The sequence below is a fragment of the Excalfactoria chinensis genome, chromosome Z, assembly GCF_039878825.1.
Source record: "Excalfactoria chinensis isolate bCotChi1 chromosome Z, bCotChi1.hap2, whole genome shotgun sequence".
In the NCBI taxonomy this organism is placed as follows: domain Eukaryota; kingdom Metazoa; phylum Chordata; class Aves; order Galliformes; family Phasianidae; genus Excalfactoria; species Excalfactoria chinensis.
In genome coordinates, this window is record NC_092857.1 from 60,475,092 (window position 1) to 60,502,211 (window position 27,120).

A 27,120-nucleotide genomic window follows, 5' to 3' on the forward strand; every position below is an offset into this window, starting at 1 on the left:
ACCCCAACCCCAACCCCATCCCCATCCCATCCCATCCCATCCCATCCCATCCCATCCCATCCCATCCCATCCCATCCCATCCCATCCCATCCCATCCCATCCCATCCCATCCCATCCATCCCCATCCCCATCCCCATCCCCATCCCCATCCCACTGCCCGCCCAGCCCGCTTCAGGTGCGGCCCGGCCCCCGGTCCCGCACTCCGCCTCCGCGTCTCCGACCCGTCTAAGACCCTCGCGGCCGCCGGCGGGGCGCTGCGGCGATGGGTGTCCGCGGCGGCTCGGGGCTGTACGTGGGACGCGGCACCGCCGCGCTGGTGGCCGCGCTGCTGTTGTCGCTGCTGGTCGTGCTGTTTGCCCTCGCCGCTCTGTACGGGCGCTGCCGGCACCCGCCGCTCCCCTCCCGCCCCGCGGCAGCTCCCGGCCCCGATCCCGGCGTGCCCGGCTCCCCGACGGGGGTCTCGCTGCGGCGGCTGCCGCGTCACCTGCTGCCGCTGCACTACGAGCTGGAGCTGTGGCCGCGGGTGCGGCCGGGGCAGGAGGGGCCCTTCGACTTCATCGGGCAGGTGAACATCACGGTGCGCTGCCGGCGGGACACGCGGAGCGTGGTGCTGCACAGCGCCCGTCTGCACTCACACCGGGCCGCCGTCCTCGGGCCGCTGCCCCAGGCGGGAGCCGCCGTGGAGGTGGAGGGGCTGCGGCTGGAGGAGGAGGGCGAGCTGGCGGTGCTGGAGCTACGCGAGCCGCTGCTGGCCGGGCGGCGATACGTGCTGCAGCTGCGCTTCCACGGCCGCCTGCGGGAGGACCGCGAGGGGCTCTTCCTCACCCGCTACACCGACCTGGGCTGCAGCAGGTAGGGCACTGCAGCAGGTAGGGCACTGCAGCAGGTAGGGCACTGCAGCAGGTAGGGCACTGCAGCAGGTAGGGCGCTGCCGCCGCGGAACCTGACCCGGCATCGTGCGCGGCTCCGTCCGCCGGGGGTGCGTTCGTTGCCCTCTGACGGAGCGTTTGCTTCAGACGGAAGAAGCCTAAAATCGCGGCTCTGGGGGTTCCGGCTGCAGCGGGGTTTGCAAAGAGGGCGCTTGGCGTAGAGGTAGGAAAGGTTCTTAACGAGGGAATCATTCTTAATGACGTTAAAGGTGCGGAAATTGCAGAAGCGTGTGATTTTCTGTCACAGTTGCTATGATGAGTTGGCTTTCTTTCTCATTCATGGATACGTTCGTGCGATTTTTCATTTAAGAGCCTTGATTGTGTTGCCTAATTCACATAATTAAAATAACCTGGATAGGAATCGAACAGTCGTTTGTTTAATTCTGCATCAGCGTGCTTTATGATTCCATATCAACTCCATCTAAGAAATGCTGAATTAGACTACAGTATTTTTTGATTCATCCTATTTTGGGAGGAGGTGATTGTGAGGAATATGTTCTGTAAGCTGTAGCAAGTTAACAAAGGAAGAAGTTGGATTCCAGTGTATTATATAGCCAGAAATGATTTAAAAGTATTCAGTGTCTTTCAGCTCTAGGCTGCCCCTACAAAGCCCATTGCTGCTCTGCAAGGAAGCCGTCGCCTCCTGTAGTCAGCACTGTCACTCTCTGCATGGACTTGCACCTGGCTCTGGTAGACCTTTGCTGTCTGATTCTCGCCCTGGCTTCAGACTGCAGTTTGTAACTGAAACTATCCGTTGCAGCAGACAACGTACCATTTATCTGCAGTTAAACAGATGCTTGTGTTTCTTCGCATGTGCTGGAAGTTTTATTGCTTTTGTAATTTATGCTTGTGGAGCCACCAGGGACCTCTTGTTTCAGAACTGAGGCACAGAGCTGAGCTCTGGTACCTGCTGCTCCATCAGACACCCGCGCTGCTCCTGCTGGCTGAGCAGCACTATCTGCTTGATGCCTTGCCCCAACTCCAGCACAGTGCAGAAGTGCACAGCCAAGGAGCTGTGGGGAGGCAGCTTGCAATGAGAACTCCCTGCTCTGTCCAGAAGTGCAGACCTCACCTCTGAGCAGGACAGAATAACCCAAACTCAAACTTCACCGGCTTTCCACTTTAGAAACTACTCACAGTCAGAGCGATTGCTGGAGACTGTGTGTGTTTGTACTGCTGCTGACAGTTTGTACCACCCACCTGATCACGTCTGATGCACAAAAGTGCAGGCTTGTGGCAGCATCATTCTAAATGGTTTAGTTCCTACATGTTTTTAAAGTGGAAGACATCAGATTAAAATTACATCAATGGACAAAAAATATACCATCAGTATTATAAATGATGTCATTTCAGCGAGAAAGCAGAGTGTTAGGATATATCCATTTAATGCAGAGCATATCAGTTCTAAGAGCTAAACACATTTGCAGTCATCCTCTTGATACCTGTTTGGTCCCTCCGCACCAGCTCTGAGGGAGGCACAAGTGTAGATGCTGCACACACTCTTAGAACTGGTTTGATGAGGCCTGCTAGGATGGCAGCAACCTTTCAGAATATATGGACTCACAGAGCACAGATCTGACTTGCTGTGTGTTGCTCCTTGCTGTGTGGATGCTGCTCAGGTGGCCTCTGACTTGTTTGGGGTGATTCTGTGCTAAGTGTAAGCCTCTGTGTGTGTGAATCACTACAAGTGAGAAATACCAGCCCTGTAACAACACTGGGGATACTGGAGCACTAAGTTTATGCCGTTCCTCCATGCTCACCTGCTGGCACTATTTGTCTTAGTGTTGAAGTCTTGGTGGTGTGAAGACTGTGCTTGCTTGCCTGTTCTTCCCAGGCTTAGCATGTTCATTGCTGCTTACTTGCTTGCTTGTCTACGTAGAGGTATTTCCTATGGACTTTTTGTTGTTGCCCTTGAGCTGACAGGTGTGCAGCTCTGAGAACTGTAACAGTCACCTTTTTTCTAATGCTTTTTCCATCATCACATTCACTGGACATCTTGATTCCAGCCACAGTGTCACAAAGATCTGCTCAAAATGAGGCATAACTGCACAGCGTAAGGCAGAAAATTACCTCCTTGTGTTTTTACCCAGATTTACCAGTGCAGTGGATCAGCACTGTGCTGCTGGGGCTCTTCTCCGTATGGCGTGTGATAAAAGCATGCAAGTGCATGTTAGCATAGCTACCTAAGAGCCATTAAGTGTACAATGTTTTTAGTTACAGTGTGCCACTGAAATAAGAGAACACACATTAGAGAGGTGAGAAGGTGTACAGAGAGGTTGTAATTACCACAGCTGGGCACTGTGTCACTTTTGAGCTGTGTGCAAGGCTTCAATCGATGCTCTCCGAATAACCAAGCTAGGCAAATGCTTCAGAGGTATTTTAAATATTTAAAATATGATATCTGGAAAAGTTCAGCGAGGAAAAAAATAAACAACCATGACTTGACTGAAAAAGATTGTGTTTTTTTCTTTCCAAAGCGAGCTGTCTGCTGGGCGGGGAGTTTAACTGGGACTTGAAATGATAACCAGACGTTTTGCAAATCTGCTTCGTCTCTATAGTTAACTCTTTTGCTTTGCATCTGGCGTATTTATGCTCCGTGTCTTCATTTTGATTAGCTGTCGCATGCTGGATTAATCTTATCTGTGTTTTCCACATAGTATGTTGGTTGCATCCCAACTGGAACCAGCGTATGCCAGGACAGTTTATCCATGTTTTGATGAGCCTGACATGAAGGCCACATTTAATATCAGGATTGTCCATGACCCAAGCTACGTGGCTCTTTCCAACATGCCTGCTATTGGTAGGTAAAGAGTAAATAGTCTTATGTTTGTTTGTTTGCTCCTTAATTTACCTTAAACATGGCGTGGTTTGTACGAGCAGATGATAACTCCATCATCTGACACAACAACATTCTGTTGCCTGCAGACAGTGCCTTGAAAATGTGCAAAAAACCTACGCCTGTTAACTTGAATATTCAGAGACAGTTATTCATAATCGATGTATTTGATGGAAATAACCATCCTTGCCAGCTGTGATGTATTTTACTCTGGCTGGTGGAGGCCACACAGGGTTTGAATCTTAGCGTTTGCTGCGGTGTCAGTGTGTCTGCCTTTTCGTATGACATCTGCTCAAAGCAAAACAGCAGCTCTAGTATGCAAGGCCAGTTGCTGTGGCATTAAAGGATTGCATTTCATTCAGAGTAGATTTTAAGATGTATTTATGTGATATGTAAAGGTGTTTTACCTTGCAGAGAGTACAGCCCTTTGTGTGTGTTCAAAACAAGGATAACGTGACTATAAGGCCCTGGAAATGCTCCTCCTGTCCCACAGCTTGTCCACATTCTAATGTCACAGCATCTTATGCTTCCAGGCCTTCCACAGAGAAGCTCAAGAGTGATTTTGTGGTGTTTGCATGAAGGGTCATTGCTGATATATGGTGATAGCAAGGAGCTTGGCTGCCTGCCTTCTACCAGAAGGATATGATGTTAATGCAGAAATAAAGCGTATCAAGAGAGGTGTGAAAACAAGCGAGCAAAAACAGCCTGCAGGAAATATCAATTCCTTGTTTGTCACGGAAGATTAATGCCTTGAAAATTTATTTAATATTTCCTTCATCATTCTCTCTATTTGTTTTGTTTTTGTTTTTTTTTTCCTAGATGTATCTGAAATGAAGGATGAAAATGGAAGCCTGTGGAGTGTTACCACGTTTAACACTTCATTGAAAATGTCAACTTACTTAACTGCTTTTGTGGTCTGTGACTTTGACTATGTCAACAGAACAGAGAGAGGAAACCAGGTAACTCCAGTGCTGCACAACACACCATAGAGTTTACTGCACAAGTTGCCTCTGCCATGCATCATGTGCTTCAGAAGGCATCACAGATGTTTGCTGTGCGTCCCACTCCAGAAGCGTTTGCTTATGTGGCAAAACTAACATTTATCCTGCAGATAGTTCTGCAGAAAGCTCTCCTTATCACCAATTAGATTATTATCCTGCCCCTATTATTACATAGATGTGTGTGGACAAATAGGTGTGAGTTTTGTCTATTAAAACTTCAGAAGGTGCTGTTCAAAATCAGGATGTGATTGTTTTATTTTTCTTAGTTGGGAAAAGAAATAAATCCATTTACACTGCTGTGACAAACCAGTGAAGCTGTGTTGTGTTCTTAAGGGCCCTTTGAGGACCGCTGCCATGACTTCAGTATGAGAAACAGCATTCTGTACACTTCCAAGCCTTCTGTATTCTTCTTTTTACTACAGTGGGTGCATTTTTTCAGCCTTCAAATTTGATAGTTTTGTGTTTGAAGCTTCTTCACCACAGGGTTTTCAGGTTTTGCTCCACCACTTTGGTTGCTCGTGGCTCTGGCTTGTACCATTCTCTTGGACTGATGAGTGCTGACTGAAGTCAGCTGAACATTCAGATGAGTGCTTTTCAGGGGAAGGCAGCAGTTGCCTCTTCAATACTGTGTCAAAGCAAATGGCACAGTGAGGGAACACTTGTGCGGCTTGCAGGTGTAGAGATGTTCTACTCAGAGCTTATTCTTTCTGTCTAGCAGCCAAGGAAGACCACTTGTCAGTTTTAGGATGTGAGAAAGCTGAAGATGTTTTCTATTTTCAGATGGGAAAAACTCCATGAGCAACAGCTTCAAGAAAACTTCACCACTTGGGTTCCCTGGCTGGGATGCATCGGCCTAAGCAATGTGGATATGACTAGTTTTACAGCATTTCCTAACTAATAAAAGAACAACATCTGTAGTAGGATTCAAGTCTCGGTCCTCCTGAAGGGCTGGAGCTTTATGCTCTAGGCCATGTTTTGTTAGGCCCAGTAATGTGGGTTGGGATTTTTTGTTTTTATAAAGCTCATTGCATGATCTGTTGTGTACAGGCAGCGTTTTCAAACAGTGATTCACAGGTGAGAGGCGAGGAGAAAGAAAATATGAGGCTTGTCTGAAATAACGCTTCCTTGTTCTGTTGCAGATACGTATTTGGGCTCGGAAAGAGGCAGTTAAAAATGGGTACGTTGACTATGCTTTAAATATCACAGGCCCGATATTTTCATTTCTGGAAGACTTATTTAACATCAGCTACCCTCTGCCAAAGATAGGTGAGATTATTTGTTTTCTTTAATGGGCCACAAATGGATGCTGATGGTATAACATATACAGAGACAACGGGTTCTCTTGCAGTATTATTTTTTTATAGCTTAGTATATTTGTGGTTAAAAAAATCCCTGAACTTGAACTCACTGAAATCTCAGCATGCTTATATCATATCAGAAACAGTCTTTTAAAACAGTGCTTCCTAATAGGGTGGCAGGTAGAGCTACAAAGTGAAGAGATTTGTTCAGACATGTGGCTACTTCTGGGATGCATCAGTCGAGGATGCTGAAGTCCCCTAATATGCCTTGTAAACCTTTGCTCACTGTAATGCCCATTCCTTGCTTTCTTCAGTATGTCCTTATCTTGTTGTTGAAGTGGCTGAGTGTTCATATGTATTTCTCCCTGGATAAAAGATTCCCGCAGAGAAATGTGATTTCTGTCTAAAATCAATGCCAGGTTCAGTTAGTTAATCCAAGCTTCAGTCAAGAAAGCAGGGAGCCATCAGGTGTTCCCTCCATACAGTTTGGTACCATCAGCATCAATGCCATGGGGCAACTTGCTCTCCTATACAAACTGATTGGATGCTGAAAGCACAGAAGATGGGGCATATTGAAATTTACCTGCCTATAGTCTTGGCAGATTGCAGAACTGGAAGAGAATAATTGTCCTCGTTTCTTGACTTGAGCTTGTTCTTGATTTGTAAGACTATTTCTGACACTTGAAAGAGAAGCTGTCTAGATGCATTATCTCTCAGTGCGCTTAGAATAACACTCAGGTTTACTCCTTATACTTCCTGTGGAAAGTATCATGTGCAGCTGTGCTCCTTTCAGACCTTGTTATCTCAGTGATTATCCAAGGTAAGAAAGGATTGTAGGCAGTTATTTTTCACTGGTGCATTCTTCTGTTCAGCAGCATTGTTGATAAGTCGATTCGTTATTAGAAAAACATCACAGACATAGAAAAATAGTATCACAGGCTTCCTGATAGATGACATTTCAGCTTCACAGAATGCTGTAATACTGTTAACAGCCCTCACGTAATGTAATGCAATACTCAGTTCATTTCCCACTAGCTTTCCTTAAAGTCTTACTTAAAATTAGGATGATGTCATCCAAGAGTAGCTTCCTGTAAGTGCTAGAGATTCCTGCTGGGAATGCAAAATCAAAAAGAAACACATTCAGATTGTTTATTATGTTTACGAATTTGCTTTGGGCTGCTTTTAATGCAATTATGAGACATCCCTCACCCCAGGTTGGCTTTGGTGTAAGCCTACGGTGATAAGCCTGGTTAAGATGCATTAACACTGCTTGGGTTCAGCACCATGTGTTTGTTATCTGCAGAGTTTTTGGATTGGGACCAGCCTGGGTTCCCCTGGGTTCCCCTGGGTTGCAGTAGGAGCCCTCTCCTCCTTCCAAAGTCCTTTCATACCTTTTGCAGGATTTGTTCTCTGCTACTGAGTTTAAGCAGTGTATCTTCCTCTGAGATTCTTGATGCCCATTTAGGACAGTCCTTTCCTCCAGCTCCCACATTTGAGATGGAGAGCTGCTCACTGTGCACAACACAGGAGAGAGTGGAGGTAGCAGAGCTGAAAGTAAGCTTTTTTTCTTTTCCCCTCAAAATAATTCTTTGGCTAAAGGTAAAGGTGAGTATCATCTTTCACAGAAGGCAAGAGAAGATCATACAGAGGAAGATCTCTGAGAGCCAACAGTGAGTACGTTCTCTCCGAGCATGGGTAGAATACAGCCTTCATTTTTGTTCAGGACATTTATGCGCACAAGATGCAGTACAGATTCCATGGGAATTTGTTGTATGGCTTCCTGAAATTGTGGTAATTGTAGATGAAAGCGATGACAAGAAGAGATTTCACAAAGCATTTTCAAGGGTGTTGCCATAATCAAGCCAAAAAAAATTAATTAAAAATAATAATTAAAAAAATAATAATAAAAAAAGGAGAGGTGGATGCAGCTGTAATGCCTTTGAATTGCACTGAGAATTTATCCAGCCTAAAATCATGTCAGCGTTTTACTTCCAAAGATTTTTAAAATATATTTCTTTTCCTGTTTGAATCGATTTAGACCTGGTTGCACTGCCTGATTTCGGAGCAGGCGCCATGGAAAACTGGGGACTAATGACTTTTGAAGAACCAGCATTGCTGTACCTCCCAAATGATAAATTTACCGGCAGAAAGACAATTATTGCCTTAATTGTGTCACATGAGCTAGCACACCAGGCATGTGGTAATAAACTTCTGTATATCTGTTTGTCTGCAATGTTATTTCCTTCCAGTGGGTGATGATGCAGTCACTGATTATTGAAGAGAAATAGTGAATAACTGTATGGGGTGTGAGAGCTAGAGAGTTGAAAGATTATTCATACGATCGTATGTTAATTGATAAATCAACATTAAGAGCAGTTTTTGTCTTATTCTATTGTATGACAGACTGCAAACCAACTGCATATGACTTGATACAAAACTTCTAATGGACTACTTCTGTTTTGTTGTTTTTTAATGCAATAACTGAATGCTGCACTAGAAAATTCTGTATGGGTGTGGGGATGGCAGTTCTGCCTATATTCTGTGTACTCAGTATTTCAGAGGGAGAATCACTGGACTTTGTGCCAAGTCATAGTGGGAGTGCACATACTGGTTGCAAAAGGGATGATTTTCTCTAAGAAACCTTAAGATTTCATGGAACTCAACACATTTTGTACTTGCACTCAGATTTTCAGAGTTTTTTGTTGTTTGGTTTGGAATTACAATGCAACTTCACAATTGTTTTGACTACATTTAATTTGCTGTTGCTTGCAAAGAGGAAAACACCTAGTCAGTAAAGCTAGCAGAGGGTTTTAACTTTATTAAAGCACTTTGATGTCCTTCTGAGAAGGTCTATAACTTTTCAGACCTTCAGATGAGCATGCTTTCTTTATTGCAGGCCATTAAATTATGAGGGCTGCTTGAAAATAATGCCCCCTTGACATCAGAGGCATATATTGGTGGAATGGCACCTTCTCACCAATATTTGTTGCTGTGTGACAGATGGCAGCAGAGGGGAAGCCTGACAGAATGGCATTGACATGCAAGTGCCTATGGGGCAACTGTGTGCCACGGAATTCCTCCATACAGTAAAGGTTGCACCCACTGACATTCATCGATGCTTGCTGAATGTTTATGGGGACCAAACAGTGGATGTGGGCGCAGTGAGGTGGTGCACAACTTTATGAGTGCAGCATGCATGTTTGTTGCTGGTGAAAATGCATGGCAGTTGGTGTTGAAAGTTAGTGACTTGTAGCTGACAGTGTGCTCTGTCAAATGGTGTCACTGTGCTCTCTGTGTCTGTTGTAGTTTCCCTGCAGGTAACTGGTAGGCATTACTTTCAGAGTGACCTACGTAAATGTCAGCAGCTAATAAAGCTTTGCTTTTTAGAAAAGCTGTAGCCCAAATTGTTAAGACTGAACAGATAAAGTACAGATCCTCAAACGATCTGGGTTTTTTTGTTGTTTTTTTTTGCTAAATTGGAGCTGGATACATATGTTTTGTGCAAGTTTTGTTGCTCACGAGGACAGGGATTTTCTGACTTTGGAAAAGATCGTTTCCCTGGTTCTGTTTATCATCCCCTCGACAATTTCCTTTTACTAAGAACACAGAGAAGTAAAATTTATTGTTTTATTTATCAGTGATTCTTTGGATAAATGTTTTTGTGATTTTTTATTATTATTATTATTTTTAGAAATGCCCCATTTCTAATTGTAGCCTGATGTGATCTTCCCTTTTTACTGGGAAGTGTTTAAATAGAACAAGAGAGTGGCACGATGCACTCATGTGTGCAGGGTATGAAACTGAAGACGAAGCATTTAAAAAATACCTGGCTTCTGACTTTCACCAAGAAGCACTTTCTTTCCCATTAAATTCTCACAGTTTGCAGGAATTTACATCATTTTATTCAGTTGACAAACAGACATCAAAATCCTTCAGTAGGGATGGATATGTGTGTTTAACCTGCCTTCCGAGGTGATGTTGAGACATTTTCTTTCTTTCTGTTTTAAGTGGTTTGGTAATCTGGTTACAATGACCTGGTGGAATGATCTGTGGCTTAAAGAGGGCCTGGCATCTTACCTTGAGAACCTGGGAGCTACCTTTGTTGAACCCAACCTTTCATTGGTAAGTACCAGTGGCTATTGGACTCAGTGAGATAGGGCACCAAAGTTCTAGTACTGGAGGAAAGAAAGTAAGATGCAGGAGTTGGGATTTAATGTAACTGTGGTGTTAGCTACTTTATTCCCCTGGAAGTGACCATCAGGTCTCAGTTCTTCCCTTGAGTGTTCTCCTCTGCTGGGGTCCATGATCATGCCACTCTCTTACAGCTGAGCAGCTCTGATTCTGCACTGAGAAGGAGCTGAAGAACTGGGCTGATGTTTTTGCCCCAGGTCTTTCATTTAATAAACCCATCTGTTTCTTCCTGGATGGTTTCCCCTCCTGTGTTTCCAGGCTCTTTGTTTGAAGCTGGGCAGTGGCTAAGCGAGGATGTTTTACTCCATTGGGTCCATGGATGTTTGGTTGTGGATAAGGCAAATGTGGTGTATGTAGTGCACTAAGTTGACAGCAGAGTGAAATCTCCTTCCTATTCTGACCAAATGGAAACAAGCGTAAATCCCACACCGTATTGTAAAACTCCATCCATAGTTAATCTGTGCAGCAGGAGGATAAATGCTGCTGACAACAGCCATTAGCTGAGGTGCACTTGGAGGTACAATCAGAGATGTATCTGCACGAGGCCTTCAGATTCTGAAGGAAGGAGAAATCCTTGGGCTGGAAAGGACTAAGACTGCAGTCAATACAAGCTCCTCATTAGACTCAGATGGAATACCTACTACAGCCCAGGACACCATTGACCTTCTTTTTAGCTGGCTCATGCTCGACTTGATATCCACCCAGGATCCTTCCCTACAAAGATGATTTCCAGCTGCATGGCCCCTGGTATTTGCAAGGGCTGAAGGTGTACTGTGCTCCATCATCCAAACGATTAATGAAGATATTAAACAGGACTGAACCCTTGAGGCACTTGACTACATGCTGTCTTTCTACTAGATGATTAGGTTACAAAGTGAATCTGGTATATTAAATGTACTGCCTGCTAAAATAATGAAACAATTGTCAACAAATTTGATCCCATTAATTAAAAGCCTTTTGTCCTTCTTCTTGAGAAGTGGATGTGCCGAAAGTGGACTGCAGCGTCTTAAAAATGTATTGGTTTTCTTCACCTACCCAGTGTGTCAAATGACATCCAGTCGTAGGACAGCTGGGAGAAATTAAATCAGCTTTTGATGAAAGGAGACCTTCACTGCTTTATGTAAGAGGAGCAGTATTCTCACCCGTATTTTTTACTGGGTGAGAGCCAAAATGCTGCATAGTTAAGCTCTGCTGTAGTCCTTTAGTTTTTAGATTGCTGTTTAGCGGTGCTGCAGGAGAAATACAGAATTTAGGAGGAAAATGTGGAATACTAATGACATAGCAATGTAGACGGCATAAATGTTTGCAGCCTTCAGCGTTTGTTCATTTGGTGTTTCATGTAATTGACTTTTTCCCCGAGGTTTACAGTGTAATTATCTCTGTCAGGCCCAAGCCCACTCTCAGCTCAGACTGACAGTTTTCACTGCCAAAAGTAGGTAGTGTTGCATGTGGAATGTGTTAGCATTTGCTGTGAGGTCCTTTTGCCTCAAGGGGGTGGCAGGGAGTGGGAAGCGGGTAATTCCTTGTTTATTGCCAGGCTATTCCTATTAGAGCTAACTACATAATACACATTGTCTACCTGAGGATTTGCTCTTCAGCTGGGTTTTTTCTTCTTGCAGCATGAAATCTTTTATGATCACATTGTACAACCCGTCTTAAGTCAAGAAAACGACGTAGAAGTTCGATCGCTGTCAGAAAGTGAAGACAAGGTCAATGGGTCATTTTCATTAGTGTCTCTGTTTGACAGCATCACATACAACAAGGTAAAAACATGTGGAATAATTCTTTTTTCGTCTGTATTCTGAACTAATGTGATATATATACTCGAGAGAAACGGACAATATCCTGTTGAACTGCAATGCTTCATTGTTTTGTCATGCTAAACTTATTTCTGCTGCGCAGGTGAATTCATTGGATGTTGCAGACTTCTCTATGAAAGAAACTGAATGTTTTTTACCTCCTTGAAGTATGAAGCATAGGAATAAGCTGACTTTTCTGAAATATAATGTGAAGAAATATTGAAAGAATAATTGAAACGATAACATGTTTTCTCACAGCTTTTTTTGTACTTCAGGGGGCTTCTATTACATGGATGCTTTCTGGTTTTCTGACTGAGAAGTTGTTTACCAGAGCTTTAAATGTAAGTTTGGAAAAGCGACACCTTTCATCTTAATTTATAAGCCTGAAAACGATGAGTGTACAAAATACCGTCTACCTTTGTGAATTCTGATGTGCCTGTTTGTTTTCCTGCAGTCATATCTGAAAGAATTTGCCTTTTCAAACGCCAACCAAGATGATCTGTGGATCCACATACAGTTGGTACTCAATCTATTTCTACTGTTTTGTCCAGGAGTTTGGCATAGGTTAAATCAATGTCACAAAGTATTTGTAGAATGCTGTAGTGGAATTTGGCTATCCCTTTCACAGTCTTTTCTTCACATAAAATTTGCTTTGCCAGCTCTCTTGCCTCATGTCTTCATGAGTGTTTGGCTACTTAACTGCGCTTGTGGTTGGTGCAGCCAAGTTCAAGCAGTGGAGAAATGAGATGCAGAATTAGGGTACAGTGGGATTTTGGGTGGATCAAAACAAAGGATCGTGTTTGTTTACATGACATTGCATAGCCTGTGTCTCTCTGGAGCTTAAGATCCACATGTGTGATACGATGGACTTGGTGATCAGCAGTGTTTGATGCATTACAGATCCCGCATGGTCTGTGGTAGATCAGCATTTCTCCCTTTGCTGGCTTTGTCAGAAATCTGAATAAGAAAATGGGTGTTAATAAGTACAGTCTCACTTCCCTACCCATCTCCACCTAAGGAAATCTTCCACTGTGTTACAGAAAAAAACCTTAGGTTAAGAGCAAGTGTTTCACAACTTTAGGTATGCAAGACTGCCACATCAACAAGCTACTGAGAATTACTTTCTCTAATATGCAAGATTAATTCACAGAGTGTTGCTGAAGCAGAATCAGTAAGTAGCTGCTTGTTATGAATCTTTCTAACTCCCGTTTCTATTGAAGGTAGTAGATGCACAAGATGAAGTTCAGTTGCCATCATCTGTAAAAAAAATAATGGATTCCTGGACATGTCAAAATGGATTTCCAGTTTTAACATTAAATATCACCACCGGCACTATAAGTCAGGAAAAATTTCATAATAAAAAGCATGAAAACAGTACGGATTTTTACAAGTATGTTTCTTTTGTGTCCTTATCAGATCCTTTATGCCCTGTGTTTTGTTTTATTTTGTTTCAATTTTTTTGCAGGAAACTCCTCAAAATGTTTCATCTGACTTGTTAATTTTTTGCTTTGTGGCATGGAGAAAAATTCTGTTTGAGATTGGGGTTTGCTGTAGTTTCTCAGAGGGTTGCTTTCCTTTGCAGCCACATAACAGCTTTGTAAGGACAGGCGTGGGCTATGAGTGGATTGCAAGGCAGGAGTTTTGCCTGCCATTTCTTCATCTTTTAGTTGTTCAGACTGAGGACCAGGCTGAACCATGCGGTGGCTTCTTTCCTGTCAACGTTTTCAGTCTCGTTGTCATGGGAAAGACAAAGGGGTTGCATTAAACTCTTACCTAGATTACCTGTTTCTCAGAAAGTCTTGAGTACTTGCCATGAAATTGTCAGTGAATCACTGAGTGCCTGGTCCTTTCTAAAGCTGTGCTGCATATTTAGAAGCCTAAAAACAGTGGTGGAAAGAGCTGTCTCAGGCCACCCAATTGGAAGCCTCATGGCCAGAGTCTGAACTTTGGTAAAATTCAGCTCTTGTCATGAAGATGTATGGACAAAGCCTGCAGGGTGAGTTCTTACCCAGGGAGATATAAGAGAAAGGTAACTCAAAGCAGTTTTTCTTGACTCTGGTTCTGTTCATGTAGACAATGAAAGGATGGGGATTTTGCTAGAGTTTCCTTTGCTTCCAAGCACCAGGAAAGGTAGAAATCTGTAGATTAAAACAGTTTCTAGACAAAACTAGATAACTCAGATAAGGACTTCCAAGTTAGAAGTGTTGCATCCACTGCTCTAGTTACAGCAAGACTTAATGCCATGTGAATTTAAGCAAATCCAGGACAAACATTTCATAATTTTTCATTTTCTCTAACAACTTCAGGCCGTCAAAAGTTTCATCTCTTTTCTCTGGGAGATTTAGATTCCCCAAGGCACGAAATAAAAGCTGTTAGTGTTACAGTTGTTTTGCTTGCCTGGAGCCATTTTTACCACACACACTTCCAAAAAGGAGATTTATGATCTTCCGAAATCAGATGAAGTGAGGAAATTAAAAAACAAGTGGGGAAAATTAAATTATCTCCTGGAGAAACAAAGCGAGAACACAGGGATACAGTGATACTTCAGCACATCTAGCAAAATCTAGCACAGAAATGTCTAAATACGAGTGCTTATTTAAATCCAGGCTAAACCTCCATTCCCATCAATGAACCTGCGTGCTGATCCAGTTTAAGCACGACCATCAGTTGACAATTTATGAATCAGAGAGGAGAAAGGGAAGGTGGGGATTCTTGTAAGAAACTGATCTGCAATCTAGTTTAGTGTCACCAGTGACGGTTTCTGTAAGAGCAGGAATTGATATTGCCTTTTTTTTTTTCCTTAAGCAACACCTGGATTGTTCCTATTTCTTGGATGAGAAATGGGTCATCACAGCCCTTAATGTGGCTTGATAACAGCAGCAGTAAGTATTGTATTTTTCATACGTGCTAAAACCAAGATGATAAAAAGCCACCTATTACACCTATGAACAAAACATTGCATTAATTTTCTGTTATAATAGCAGTAAACAAATAAATAGATCGGTAATCATTTTTCTCTGTTTATGCAGATCAAGTTTGTTTATTCAGATCAAGTGCAAACATAGTCTTACTAACAGAGCAGAACTCTAAAAGGCTTTAAAGGCTTATAATAAGGAAGTAAGCTTATAGGCATCTCCAATCAAATAAAAAATCCACTTATTTCTCACAATTATTTCTCATATTGCTTTCCAGTAAGCAGCTGTATTTTCTGGGAGGAAAAGAGAGGGAACCATTAGAATGAGTTCATAATTTTTCTTCGTTAAGTCAGCCCTGAAATCCATCAGATCTTGAATCACTTAAAATTAGATGCAGAGAGTGATGTGTTTGTTGAATGCTTAAAAATCTACAACTGACACTTAGTGTCTGCATTTCCCCCTCTCTCTGCCCCCCCTTAACATAAACTATCTGTAACTACCCTTTGCCTTAGTGAGGCCCCATTTCCCTTTCTGTAGCAAAGTGTTCACTTTTCATCTATTATGGGGTCCTTTTTCACTCTTTACAATACACTCTGTGCAGTTTTTAATCTCTCTGCCCTTTGTTTGCAATTGTCAAGAACCACTTGCCCTATCTTTCAAGCAAAAGCGCTTGCTTGGAAGGGCTAGTGTTACGTGGTAGGCTTCTCCCATTGAAACAATAGCAATTCCAATTCCTCACTCATCATGTGTATTAATTAAATAAACACCATGTTGCATCTGCCTGAAAGGACTAAAATAAAGCAGAAATTCAGCAATTAGAACACATTCCACTTGTATTTGAAAGTCATGCATGGAACCTCCTGGACCCCCTAGACTAGTAGCTTGCTTTCGAGTGAAGGTTAAAAAATAATAGTAATTCTGATTTCAGTTTTGTCTTTTTGATGTAAAGATGAACCAAGTGGTTTCTTACATGGGTAGAGGCGCTGAGGGTATTTTTCAGTTCACTTACCATTTTGGAACAGTTTCTGCAGTGGCATAACAACATATCACCAGGAAACATCTCAAAAGTGCTGTTATATATGTGTATTTTTGCTGGAAAGAGCAATAGTTCTTACTTCTAAGCAAGTGAAATTTGGCTATAAGCCCCAAGCTGGGCTGCTAATGGTAGCATAGCTTGTTCTTGCACATCTTTGCTATGCAGTTCAGTCTGGACTTCTCACCAGTATTGATTCACTGTCTTAAGTGAGTTTGCTGTCTTCTTAAGCCAGGCCAGTCATGCCCAGTTAAAGCAGTGTGTGAATCCTCTTCTAAATAGGCAGCTTAGAGCCTTCAGGAGGCCCTTATTGGAGCTTAGAGCCTCTGCTCCCCTGCAGTGTCCCATGTGTGGTCTTTCAGAAGCAAACAATCAAACAAGCACCTAATGTAGGCAGCAGTGAGATGAAATGGGATTGTGAGAAGGAGCCTCTATTAAGTAATGAAACTCAAGAGGGCTACAGGACTTTTATTTATAGTGGTTTTTTTTTCAGTTGTTGTAAATGCAAGAGAATTTAGCAGCGTGCAGAAAATGTAACACTTTTTTCATGTCACTTTACAGAAGTGTTTCCTGAAATGCAAGTGTCAGAATCACAGTATGACTGGATCCTACTAAATGTAAACTTAAGCGGATACTACAGAGTGAACTACGATCCGTTGAACTTGAAAAGATTAGTACACCTGCTTGGAAATGATCCAAAGGTAGGATCGTGTATGCAGTTTTTCTTTCAAGCTTATAAACAGGCTTCTTTCCATGTATTTCTTACCAGTAATCACTCTGATGAAAACCTGGAACAACAAGAACTTGTGTTTTTCATGTAAGAATAAATGATCCACTATTGCACAACTGAAGGCAATGGCAGTCTTCCACAGTGGAATAGGAACAGGCCCAAATAGTTTCACACAGGCATTAAGTTGAAAAGTAACATACAAGAGATGGCATTCTGTCTTCAAAGTTGTCTTAATAAGTCTCTTAAATTTCACCCAAAGGATTGTTGGTATGGGTGAGCGACCAAGCTTTATCTGCTATTAGGTAACCATGGAGAGGGAAGATGGAAGCAAGTTTTTATGTCCACCAAAGCACAATATTTCTGTTAATGAAATGCTAACAAAAGTATCTCATTTGAGGTTTCTCTGTGTTTTGTGATTCTTCTGATGTTCCAGTCAGTTATATAACACAGAGAAGATTTCATCTAACAGTGTGGGCTGGTGTTAAAGGACATGTGGAGCAGCCTACCCAAATGGCCTCATGTAGTGTTGCATAGCATTTAATGTTCCCTGGCCTAAGCCTGAGAGGGAGCTCTGGTAATCACAGTGATTCATTGGATTTGACAACAAAGCTGTGCAAATTTAAACACAGTCTGAGACTCTCAAATATGTGTGATCCAATGACTTCTCTGGAAGGTCCAAACCCAAGGCTGATGAGAGCACATAGGGGTGACCAAACCTCCCCAAGGCCTATCAGCTTCGTTTCTTCTGAGTTTTTCTTCACAGCAAATCTAAATCAGGACTGACTTATGATGTGGCAAGTGGGAAGGATGGCTAGAGCAGTAGCTGAGCCATACCAGCATGGAAACGGGGAGAAGGGGAGAAGAGACCAGTGTGAGCTGTAGGCAGAGGCTCACCCACAGTCCTTTCTTGGTCATGTAATCCGTGATGCAGATTCGCTGCTGTGGGCTAAGCTGAAACTTCAGAAGGAACAAAAAACAACAACATACCAGAGTGATATAACAAAGTAAATATTAAGAAATGTACCATTTCCAGATTTTAATTTTAATTCTAGCAGTAATAGGAGGGATCCTCAAGTTCCACACACGGTAGTATATTTATATATGTAAGTGCTCCTAAAAGCACATAAACAATCTCAGCTTAAAATATGAAATCAATTTTAGCATGTTCTGTAGAAGATTTTGGCTTATAGAAGATGTTAGTGACTTTGCCTTACGCTTTTTATTACTTTGTCATACACCTTTTTATTACTCTTAGTGATGTGTCTAGGTCTATTAACACCACATTGATGCCTTCCGCAGGCTATTCCTGCTGTCAGCAGGTTCCAGCTGCTAGATGACATGTTTGCATTGACACAGTAAGTATGTTTTGTGTATGTCATAGAAAATGATTGAACTACCTGATCTAACTCAACATCTGTACTCCTGCTCCATTCACTCCTAACCTTATGCACCTCCTATGAGCAACAGATGTCCAGCAAAATGATGGAGGACTACAACTGTTGGGTGATTTCTTCTGAAATTACTTTTAGTTTGTTCCTTCTCTAAGCAAATACTTTAAGTAATGGAACTGAGGACTAACCTAAATTTGCTGTAAGTGAAAATCTAAATGAAGAAAGTGAATTTTCCTTCATTCGCTGTGGAGAACCTCAGTTATGCTCTCCTGCATGACTCATAACACCTCTCTCATCTCCCCTGTGGATGGATCAGTTTGTCATTCAAGTCTTGGCAGAAGAAGACCACAAGATACTTGTACTGTGGGTGCTGCAGTTCAGTAGCAAATCACTTTGATAAAAATAACCCAGTGTTTTGTTAGTTTTCCTGTCACTCTCCCCTCCTTCTGAAAGCAGGGCAGTTCTCAGAGGAGGTTCCTGTTTAGAACCTGCAGGACTGCATTGCTGGTGAGCTCAGCAGTGCTGTGGGGTGCTAAGGATGAAATAAATAGATCCGTGTTGCAATCATAACAGAGATGTCCAAAGCATCAGGCACTTAGGATGTGGGAGCTCGGGCAGTAGGTGGCTGAATCACACTGTCATGCTCTGAAGCCTGCAGAAGTGGTTCGGAGAGCAGGAGATCATAATGCTAGAAGTGTTTATTTTCTGGAGGAGTTTTCTGTTCTGGAGGAGTGAGGCTTGAATTGGCTTTTTTAGAGAAAGAATGCATTCCATGCTGGCTCCATACTGAGGCACAGAAGTACCATGCTATATCTGTATGTTTTTTATCATCCATTTCATAAACAAATGGATATTCAAGGTAGATAGTTAATGTGAATAAGCATGCTAAGATATGAGTGGGTTTTGTCTTCAAATAGGTCTGGATATACTGAGATTGAAACTGCACTTGAACTAACAAAGTACCTTGCTGGAGAAGATGAACTCTTTGTATGGAATGTGGTATTGGTAAATCTTGTGCCTGACAACGTGGAGAGCACTCTGAAAAGTTATGAAGTATACCCACTTCTGAAGGTATCAGCTTCTTTTGTTAGTCAGCAAAGGTACCAGTCCGTTTACACTGCAGTGACTAGAAGGGATGCTTTCTGAATTCTCATGAAAGAACAAACACGATGGGTAATAATTGCATAAATAAATGCATTTGCATGATTTTGCCATCTTCTTTAAACAGGAGGTACTTGTTTAAATGTAGTAGTCAATCACAAACATCATCACTTTGCCAGCAGTTCTTACGGTAAAGCAGAAATTCTTTTGCATTCTTAGCACAAACCTTCATTTTAGTTCTTTTTGTGAAACAAATTTGGAAAAAGCTGTATGGAGAGAAAGAAGGAACTGTCTTGAGATACTGTATGAGATTATTTTACTCCATATTTAAGGTACCTGAAATTATATTTTCTTTTCTTTTTTCTTTTTTACTTCTGTTTCAAGCTAAAGAAAAAACCAGCATAACAAAAACTTGCATTTAAATGAAAATAATTTTTCTTTCCCTTCTTTTAAAAGAAATACCTTTTAAAGAGAATGTTGCCAATATACCGTTATTATGCAGGTTTTATTCGTCAAAATGTTGATGCTCTGGAAGATGACTATTTTGCTCAGTAAGTATTCTGCTTTTCCCAAAGCTTTGATACGCTGTAGTTTGTCTTTGCAAATTTAAGTGCAAGATATAGGAAAATGGTCTACTTAATTTGGGTGTAACTGAATTGTTCTCACTGATCTATACATGAGTTACTTATTTATGATGATACTTGCATTGAAATGCAGTATGTCAGGATTGTTTGGGATATTGTCAGCATATTTAGTGAGGGTAAGAGATCCTTTAATGATAGGAGTACTTATTGTTTATTGGAGAATAGGCTCAACAAGTTGCTGCTCACTGGTGAAAAACCTATAGCAGTGAACTTCAGAGGACCTTTGTGCATCAATCACCAGAGCTTTAAAATAATTCACTTTCTAAAGTCTGTTAGAATGACTGAGACTAAGTGCATCCAGAGCAACAGCACTGTGAAACATGCAGAAACCTAATAAAAATTGCAGTATGTAGGTAGCCTCGCTGACATCCAGGAACAGAGATGCCAGGAGCCCATTTTTGGCAACTTAATTTCTTTAGTTTTATTATAACTCGAGTACTTCTGGTAGAGGTTCTCCCCAGTTAACAGCATTATTTGCAGAAACTGTGGTCAAGCACAGTTTGAGTACTCCAAATGTGGGATACACATCTTTTATTCTTGCTATTTTGGCTTTCCTTCAAGAGTGTATTTGGAAAAATTTCTTGCAACAGCATGCTGGCTGGGTCTCCAAGACTGTTTGGATCTGTCATCTGAACTGTATACTAAGTGGATGGACAACCCTGAGTACAAGTAAGAACTGTAATGTGCTCTGAGAGGTGTGCGCATGAAAGGGATGTGGATAGCTGAGGGGCTTTCACAGGGGCACTCAGGATAAGAAAGGGCTCTATACGCTGCTCATTCTGCCCAGACCTACAGAATATAAGCAAAGAAAAAACAAGATCTCAAAACAAAAATAATGAATGCAGAGTTCCATGTCTTCCACAAAGCTCAGCTTTATGCTGATTCCATAATTACTACTGAAGAAAGCATATTTTTTTCCATGAAGACCAATGTCTGCTTAACCACACAACAGGTGAAATTCAGGTTAAGACTAACATACCATGTTGTACGACCCCTTTGCCACAGCTCAGCCTTGGGGGCATCAAATGTGTTGAGCAGAGTTCTAGGCTTCCTTAAGTAGAGCAGAGAGAAGCAATGTTGGTATGACATGACCATCTGCCCATGGTGAATGTCATTCATGTTTTGCATTTGCATGAACAGGAGCTGGGAAGGACTGTCAGTTCTCATGCTGATCCTGGAGCCTAGTGGCTAAGTTTCTGGTCTGTGGGCTTTATCGGCATCAGATTTTCTGTATTAGTGTATTGCATTGTTAAAGGAATCTTACAGTGTATTGTAATTCTTATTCTTTCCCTCCCTTTCTCTTTTGATGTTCTTTTTTATTTCCTATGCAATAGTCATATAGTATTGGCCCCGGTGAGTGAACATTTAAAGTTTATTTATTATTTTTTGTTTATTATAGTTGCAAAGAGATGTTTTGCCTTACTCTTTTGATATGTGATTGATAGGCTGAGTGCCTGTGTTCACATTTTGGTAGTAGTGATTCAGTAATCATCTCATTTTAAAGATTCAAAATGCCGTACTTCGGTGATAAAGCAAAAAAATTTAAATAGACTGAACACATCCTGGTATGTTTCGGAGAGGATTTGGCATTGGCATTCATTGCTTGTACACAAGCTGATTTGACCCAAGTGTTTTTAAAAAAGGTTTTTGTTATTTGGTTTTGTTTGTTTGTTTTATTTTGCCTTAGAACTGCATGTTTTGTTAATGTTCAAATTGTAATCAAAATTATCAGTTTTATTCAGATTGCTGTTTTTAAAATATTTTTCTTATTGCGCATCCTTCAACTGAAAGTAACCTTATTTTTTTTCCCAGTTATGCATTAATGGTTTGTTATGGGTTTATAACAATACAGTACCTGATAACTTTATTTTGCTTCACAGAATTCCATTTTTAATTAGAAGAACGGTCTGTTGCTATGGCGTTGCAATGGGAAGTGAACAAGAATGGGATTTTGCATGGGAAATGTATAAACGTAATGACTCCACAACAGAAGATAAAGACATCCTCCTCTCTGCCATGAGCTGTGCCAAAGAATCGTGGTTACTTCACAGGTGCCCTTGACTGAAGCGTGTCTCTGGGGGTACTGCACCATACAAACCTATCAGAATATACCAGTGTTAGAACCTTACGAATTTTCTTATGGAGAAAATATGATAAGCAGTGCAAACATACACGATCCTTTTGCTGATGTAACATCTCAGATGTCGTTATTGGCTGAGAAAAGGGCTTCTTGAGCTGGTTAACTGTCGTGTCATGTCTAACACTACCAGTGGACCTGCCAATATAGTTCCCTTTCTGAACTGACAGTATAGTTTCAAGCATTATAGCAGACTGGTAACAAATCCCATAATTGCATGTTGTATGAAAGCTCATTTCCTTTAGGTTTGTTTTCTGTCATTTTTTCAACTTTGAATCCACTGGCTGCCCATACTTTCTGCATTGTAAGAAGCAGTACTTATCATAATTCTCCCTAATATTTTTCCCCACCACTTGTGATTTTATGTTGTCTTCCCATATCTCTGATTGCCTTCCTAAGCTAAAATCTCATAGCCTGTTTAGCCTTTGTGTAGAAGTCAGGTCACCCATTCCTAGGTGAAGAACAAGAATGAAAATAGACTTACTAGTAAACTGTTTACTCTTTGAAGTACAGACTGACAAGGAGAAATCATATTTGAATTTCCAGTTTGGAAAATCATACTTAGTATCTTTCACTGACATCCCTACCAGATCTTTTCACTTTATCAGCAAAAAGATACTGAAATGAGTTCTCTATTTTATCATGCCCACATTACCTGAAGAATATCTCTGAGGGCAGAAGTTTGACAGTGATAGCCTAAAGAATGATGATCCAACCATTGGCATAAATACAATGAGTCTAATGCCCTGAAAGTAGCTGAGTTGTTTCTCCTGCCAGACACCTTGTGATAGTTGAGTAAGAAGAAATAAGGTTGAGAACACAGCCAGTTGGATTCAGAAGACATGTCTGAGCAGAGCTATGCTGATTTTCCACCTAACCTGTGGCCCTTTGATTTTGTCATTGACACGGGTTAGCACTAGTCCTTGTAAAGCTGTAAGTTATACCAAAAGAAGACAGAAATTTAGGAAGTTTTGATGGTCTCCTTCCTCTGCATGCAGTAGTTGTTGACAAAACAACTTCAACCTGAAAATCTTTTAGGCTGAGGAATCTGAAACTGAGTTGTCCTCAGTATAGTTTGTCCATTTCCAATTCTATGATTTGGTTAAGCATAGGTGGTGGCATGCAAATGGGAGACACCCAGCTCATCTGCTCTGCCAATGAAGAGGCTGCTTGTAATACTAAGAAAAAAATATATATTTTTTTCAACAATGCCCATAGAAAGCAGGAGACTGTAAAGTTATTCAACAAAAAGAGTTATTTATTTACTTTTTCAAGATATGCAGGCACCCACTCTCATTGATGTCAGTGTCACGTAGTTAAATGTTTATGAAATCATGGCTTAGCCTACTTGAGATCACTTTAAATATCTTATTATTGAAATGGAAGCCCTCTATGTAACAGTGTGCATCACTTCTAGCTCATTCTCCAGGCTCTGTCTGTTTGGAGTTTTCTCCAGAGTCCTGGAGCAGTTTCCCTTTCCACAAGGTTGTCTGAGCAGAGAGGTTGTCCTGAGTCTTTCCGTAAGATATTCAAAAAAGCAAACATTCCCACTTGTTGTGCTGCACACTCATTTGACCGAGAAGTGGGGCAAGAAGAGGGAATTTCACCAACTTAACAACAAAACACAAGCTGAATACACAACTCTGCATGACCCCAACTTTGGTGTAACTGTCAACATTCCAGAATCTGGGGAGACAGAAACTTTCCTGAACTGATACATAATTCCAGATTATGACTGTTAAACAGAAAGTAATGCTAACTTTTTGTCTAACAGATCCTTGCGGTATGGGCTCAGTGATGCACAGTTTTCTTCCAACTGCACTACAAACATCCTTGAATATGTTGTGTCAAAGGACACTGGGCACCGTATAGCCTGGGAATTTGTTACAGAAAATTGGTCACTTTTAAATGAAAGGTATGGTAGCCAACCTGCTATGATTTCTTCTTATTTCTGTGTTTCTTTTGCTCCAGCTGCAAATTTTCCTTAGTTTGTAATGATTGATGCGGTTCCTTAAGTACGGAGATCACAGTTATCATTAGAACTTAGTGTCAAAGAAGAGCTCGTGTCAGTTACAGAATGCTTTGAAATTTGCCTGCTTGTGACTGGCTGTGTTAACTTTCTGAAAAGTCTGACCCTTACTTACCTACTTAAATGGGGAGCTTTCCCAAAAATCCCAGTTGTGAGATAATGGGAGATAAAAATCTGGCTCTTGGAGTACACTTTGAGACTTGCTTTGTGACAAGTAGTGTGGGAAACTAGTAATCATGATGTTAGAGAAGGTATTACTTATGTATCTCCATGATAGGTACCATGCAATATATAGTTTTCCATTTTTTGCTGTCCAGGCATCGCATCAAACAGAACAAACTTATAGGACAGAAATGAACTTGTCCTTTTACTGATCTGGAAAAGGAGAAGAGTGCATGGCTGTGATGATTGGCTGTCACAGCACAAGTGTTCTTTTTATACCAAATGATAGATTGGCAGCAGACTATCAACTGCATTTAATAGATTTTAGCATAATTATATACACTTGCAATCAGTATAATTACACTTGAGCAGAACTGGAGTAAAATAAGCATAAGCAAAAGGAAAAGGGAAAAGCCACTTGCTATGTAGGCAAAGCACAATTCTATTAGCAATTACCCTTATCTGCACATAAGCAACAATCTCTTTATCTCAAAACTGAGTGTCAGGACTAGCAAGTGACAAGTGGGCAACTGGTGACTTTTTAGCTCTTGATAGACATTCAGACAAACAGTTCCATATGCAGGAGAAAAAACACATTGCTTGGAAAATCCCTGAAAATGGAAAACCCATATACTCTAGGTATCATATCAGGAATTTATATGAGGGGCAATTAGTCTGTTTAATTCTGCTCAAATGCCTAAACTGACTTTAATGGTACTCCCTCTTTTAAGGGGCAGGGAGTATAGGGTTGAAAACTTCTGCTTAATTGGTACTTCCAGTGTGGTAAATGATTGACAAATAGCTGGAGTATTGTTAAATGACACGAAGCCTAGTATTTTTCCAACACGCTGATAGAAGGACCTTTATCTCAATTTTACAGGTATGGGAAGGAATTATTACATGTCGTGTTAAAAATCATGGGAAGATTTGTCAATACAGATGTACAGATCCAAGAGGTAAATGAGAGATTAGTCGCAACTTTGCTACCAGTTTGTAAATATGGCTTTTAAATTTATTTATTTTTTCTTTTTTTCTTAAAGAAATTCAGGTAATGTATTGCAGAGTGTTGTTAAGCTTACACTCATAAATAAATAGTACCTCGTTGTCTGGGAAATAAGCATACAAATGGGCACCCGCAGCTCTGCTGTCTGCATGTGCAGTTGTTAAGCATGACATAAAAAAGATCATTTCTGCTCTTGTGGATGGATATTGTCCTGCTCTTGTGGTTGCAGCACAGGAGGTTGCCTGCCTACATGCTGCACAGCTTGCACTGCTGCAACGATGTCAGGCCAAATAACAACGTGTAACATACAACTCCAGTCATTGGTTTGATGACCGTGTAGCCCTTCAAAAATACTTGAACCTTAAAACCAGAGATTAGCTTAAAGAATGAAAGTGAGAAAAGGAGGACAAGAGTTTTCCTGCCAACAACTGGCAATATTTAGCGGAGACCTGAATTTTGCAGCCAGCCAATTGGGAACATTAAAGCAACCTCTATGAACAGAAGGCCTGCACCTGTGGGGTGCACTCCTTTCTCTTTGGCTTTAGGGCAGCCCGGATAAGTCCATGGACAATAGATTCTATTTGGGCTCCTGCTCATCTGGAAAAACCAGTTGGATGGGTTTGGGGATTCCTGCTGAAGGGTGGGAGTCTGTGGCAGGTGGCTATAACCTCTCTTTACCTTATTCACCACTGTAAGACTTCCAAATGTTAGTGTCGGTGACAAATGCATAACTATCACTGCTTGCTCCGCTCTCTATTCTTGTTCCTTCTAGTTCAAGTCTCCCTATATTATTACCCAAAATATTCTTTATCCTCTCTCTGAGCTGTTGCTCAGCTTTTGTCCTGTCTGTATATCCCATAGATAAGTAGCATCTAAGTATCAGCTGCCCAGTATCTGTCACTGTAAGAAAAAAATTGTTCCCCCTTTTCAGCCATTGATAGATGGCAAATAAGATGGCAAATCAGCAAATAAGAGAGAATGGACTGTTAATGAAGAAAACAATTCAGAGATCTAGCTCCCAGTATAGAATAAATCTCTCTTAGACATGCATAAACTATAAACTAGAAGCTTCTCATCTTTTATTCTTCAGGAAGAAATTTTTGCTTCCTGTGATGGCAAAAGCAGTAGTCCCGTGTTTCAGTTAGCTTTCAGTTAGCTTTCAGAGTGTAACAGAGTCCCAATATTATCATTTCTGCTTCATTTTCCTCCTTAAAGTCTATCATCTGTAGAGATGCCCACAGGAGAGTTGATGGACATCTGTCTCATTCTCTCGTTGTACATTCCTCCACACCATCTATGTATGTTTCTTTGCTGTTCTTCAGTCCTCTCTTGTCTTCTGCTCTTTAGATTGATGGGAGAAACTTCTTGCTCTGTAACTGTAGAAGAAGCAGCACGAGAGGATTCTGCTACCCAACTAGTCCTAGACACTGTGTGGTACCACTAGCACTAATGAAGCTGGCTGCAATTTGAAGCATTTTTACAGAGGTGATGGCAAAAGGGCACATTCCTGGTGTGTAAGGAGCTTTTCCATCCAGTATAAGTCAGTATGCTTGCTCCCATCTGCTCTTTTTATGTACTTCTGTCTAAAACATCCATCGGATATGCAGCTGTTTCCTCAAAGTGAAATTACATCGACTAACCTCATGCATTTATTTATTCAGTTGCAGGTTTTCTATAATAATACACTAGAAGAGGATGAGAGAGAAACTGCTACTCTGCTACTGGAGACTGCAAAAACTGAAAATGTGGAAAGGAAAGAACTTCTAACTAGAGTTGCTGATTGGCTAGATAAAAATATAGACGACTGACTGGGGAAAATAATTTCCAATGTATTTTAGAGTGTGATTCAGTAGCACATTGATATTTCAAGATGTAATTAAAGGTAGAACAAAACTTTATGACACTCGAGATCATCTTCCCA

General features: G+C 41.3%; 1 protein-coding gene across 1 annotated transcript; it reads left to right on the top strand.

Annotated features, from left to right (window-relative positions):
- Positions 1-226: 226 nt before the first annotated feature.
- LVRN (laeverin) lies at positions 227-26,786 on the top strand. The gene is made up of 20 exons (XM_072360062.1): positions 227-852; positions 3,587-3,729; positions 4,585-4,724; positions 5,906-6,032; positions 8,103-8,257; positions 10,073-10,186; positions 11,875-12,018; positions 12,330-12,395; positions 12,509-12,574; positions 13,275-13,444; positions 14,860-14,936; positions 16,564-16,703; positions 18,032-18,087; positions 19,041-19,194; positions 19,681-19,775; positions 20,430-20,537; positions 21,749-21,919; positions 23,780-23,920; positions 25,077-25,152; positions 26,547-26,786. Exons 1-20 carry the CDS (start codon positions 263-265, stop codon positions 26,667-26,669), a joined length of 2,856 nt encoding a protein of 951 aa, XP_072216163.1. The 5' UTR covers positions 227-262; the 3' UTR covers positions 26,670-26,786.
- Positions 26,787-27,120: the final 334 nt, after the last annotated feature.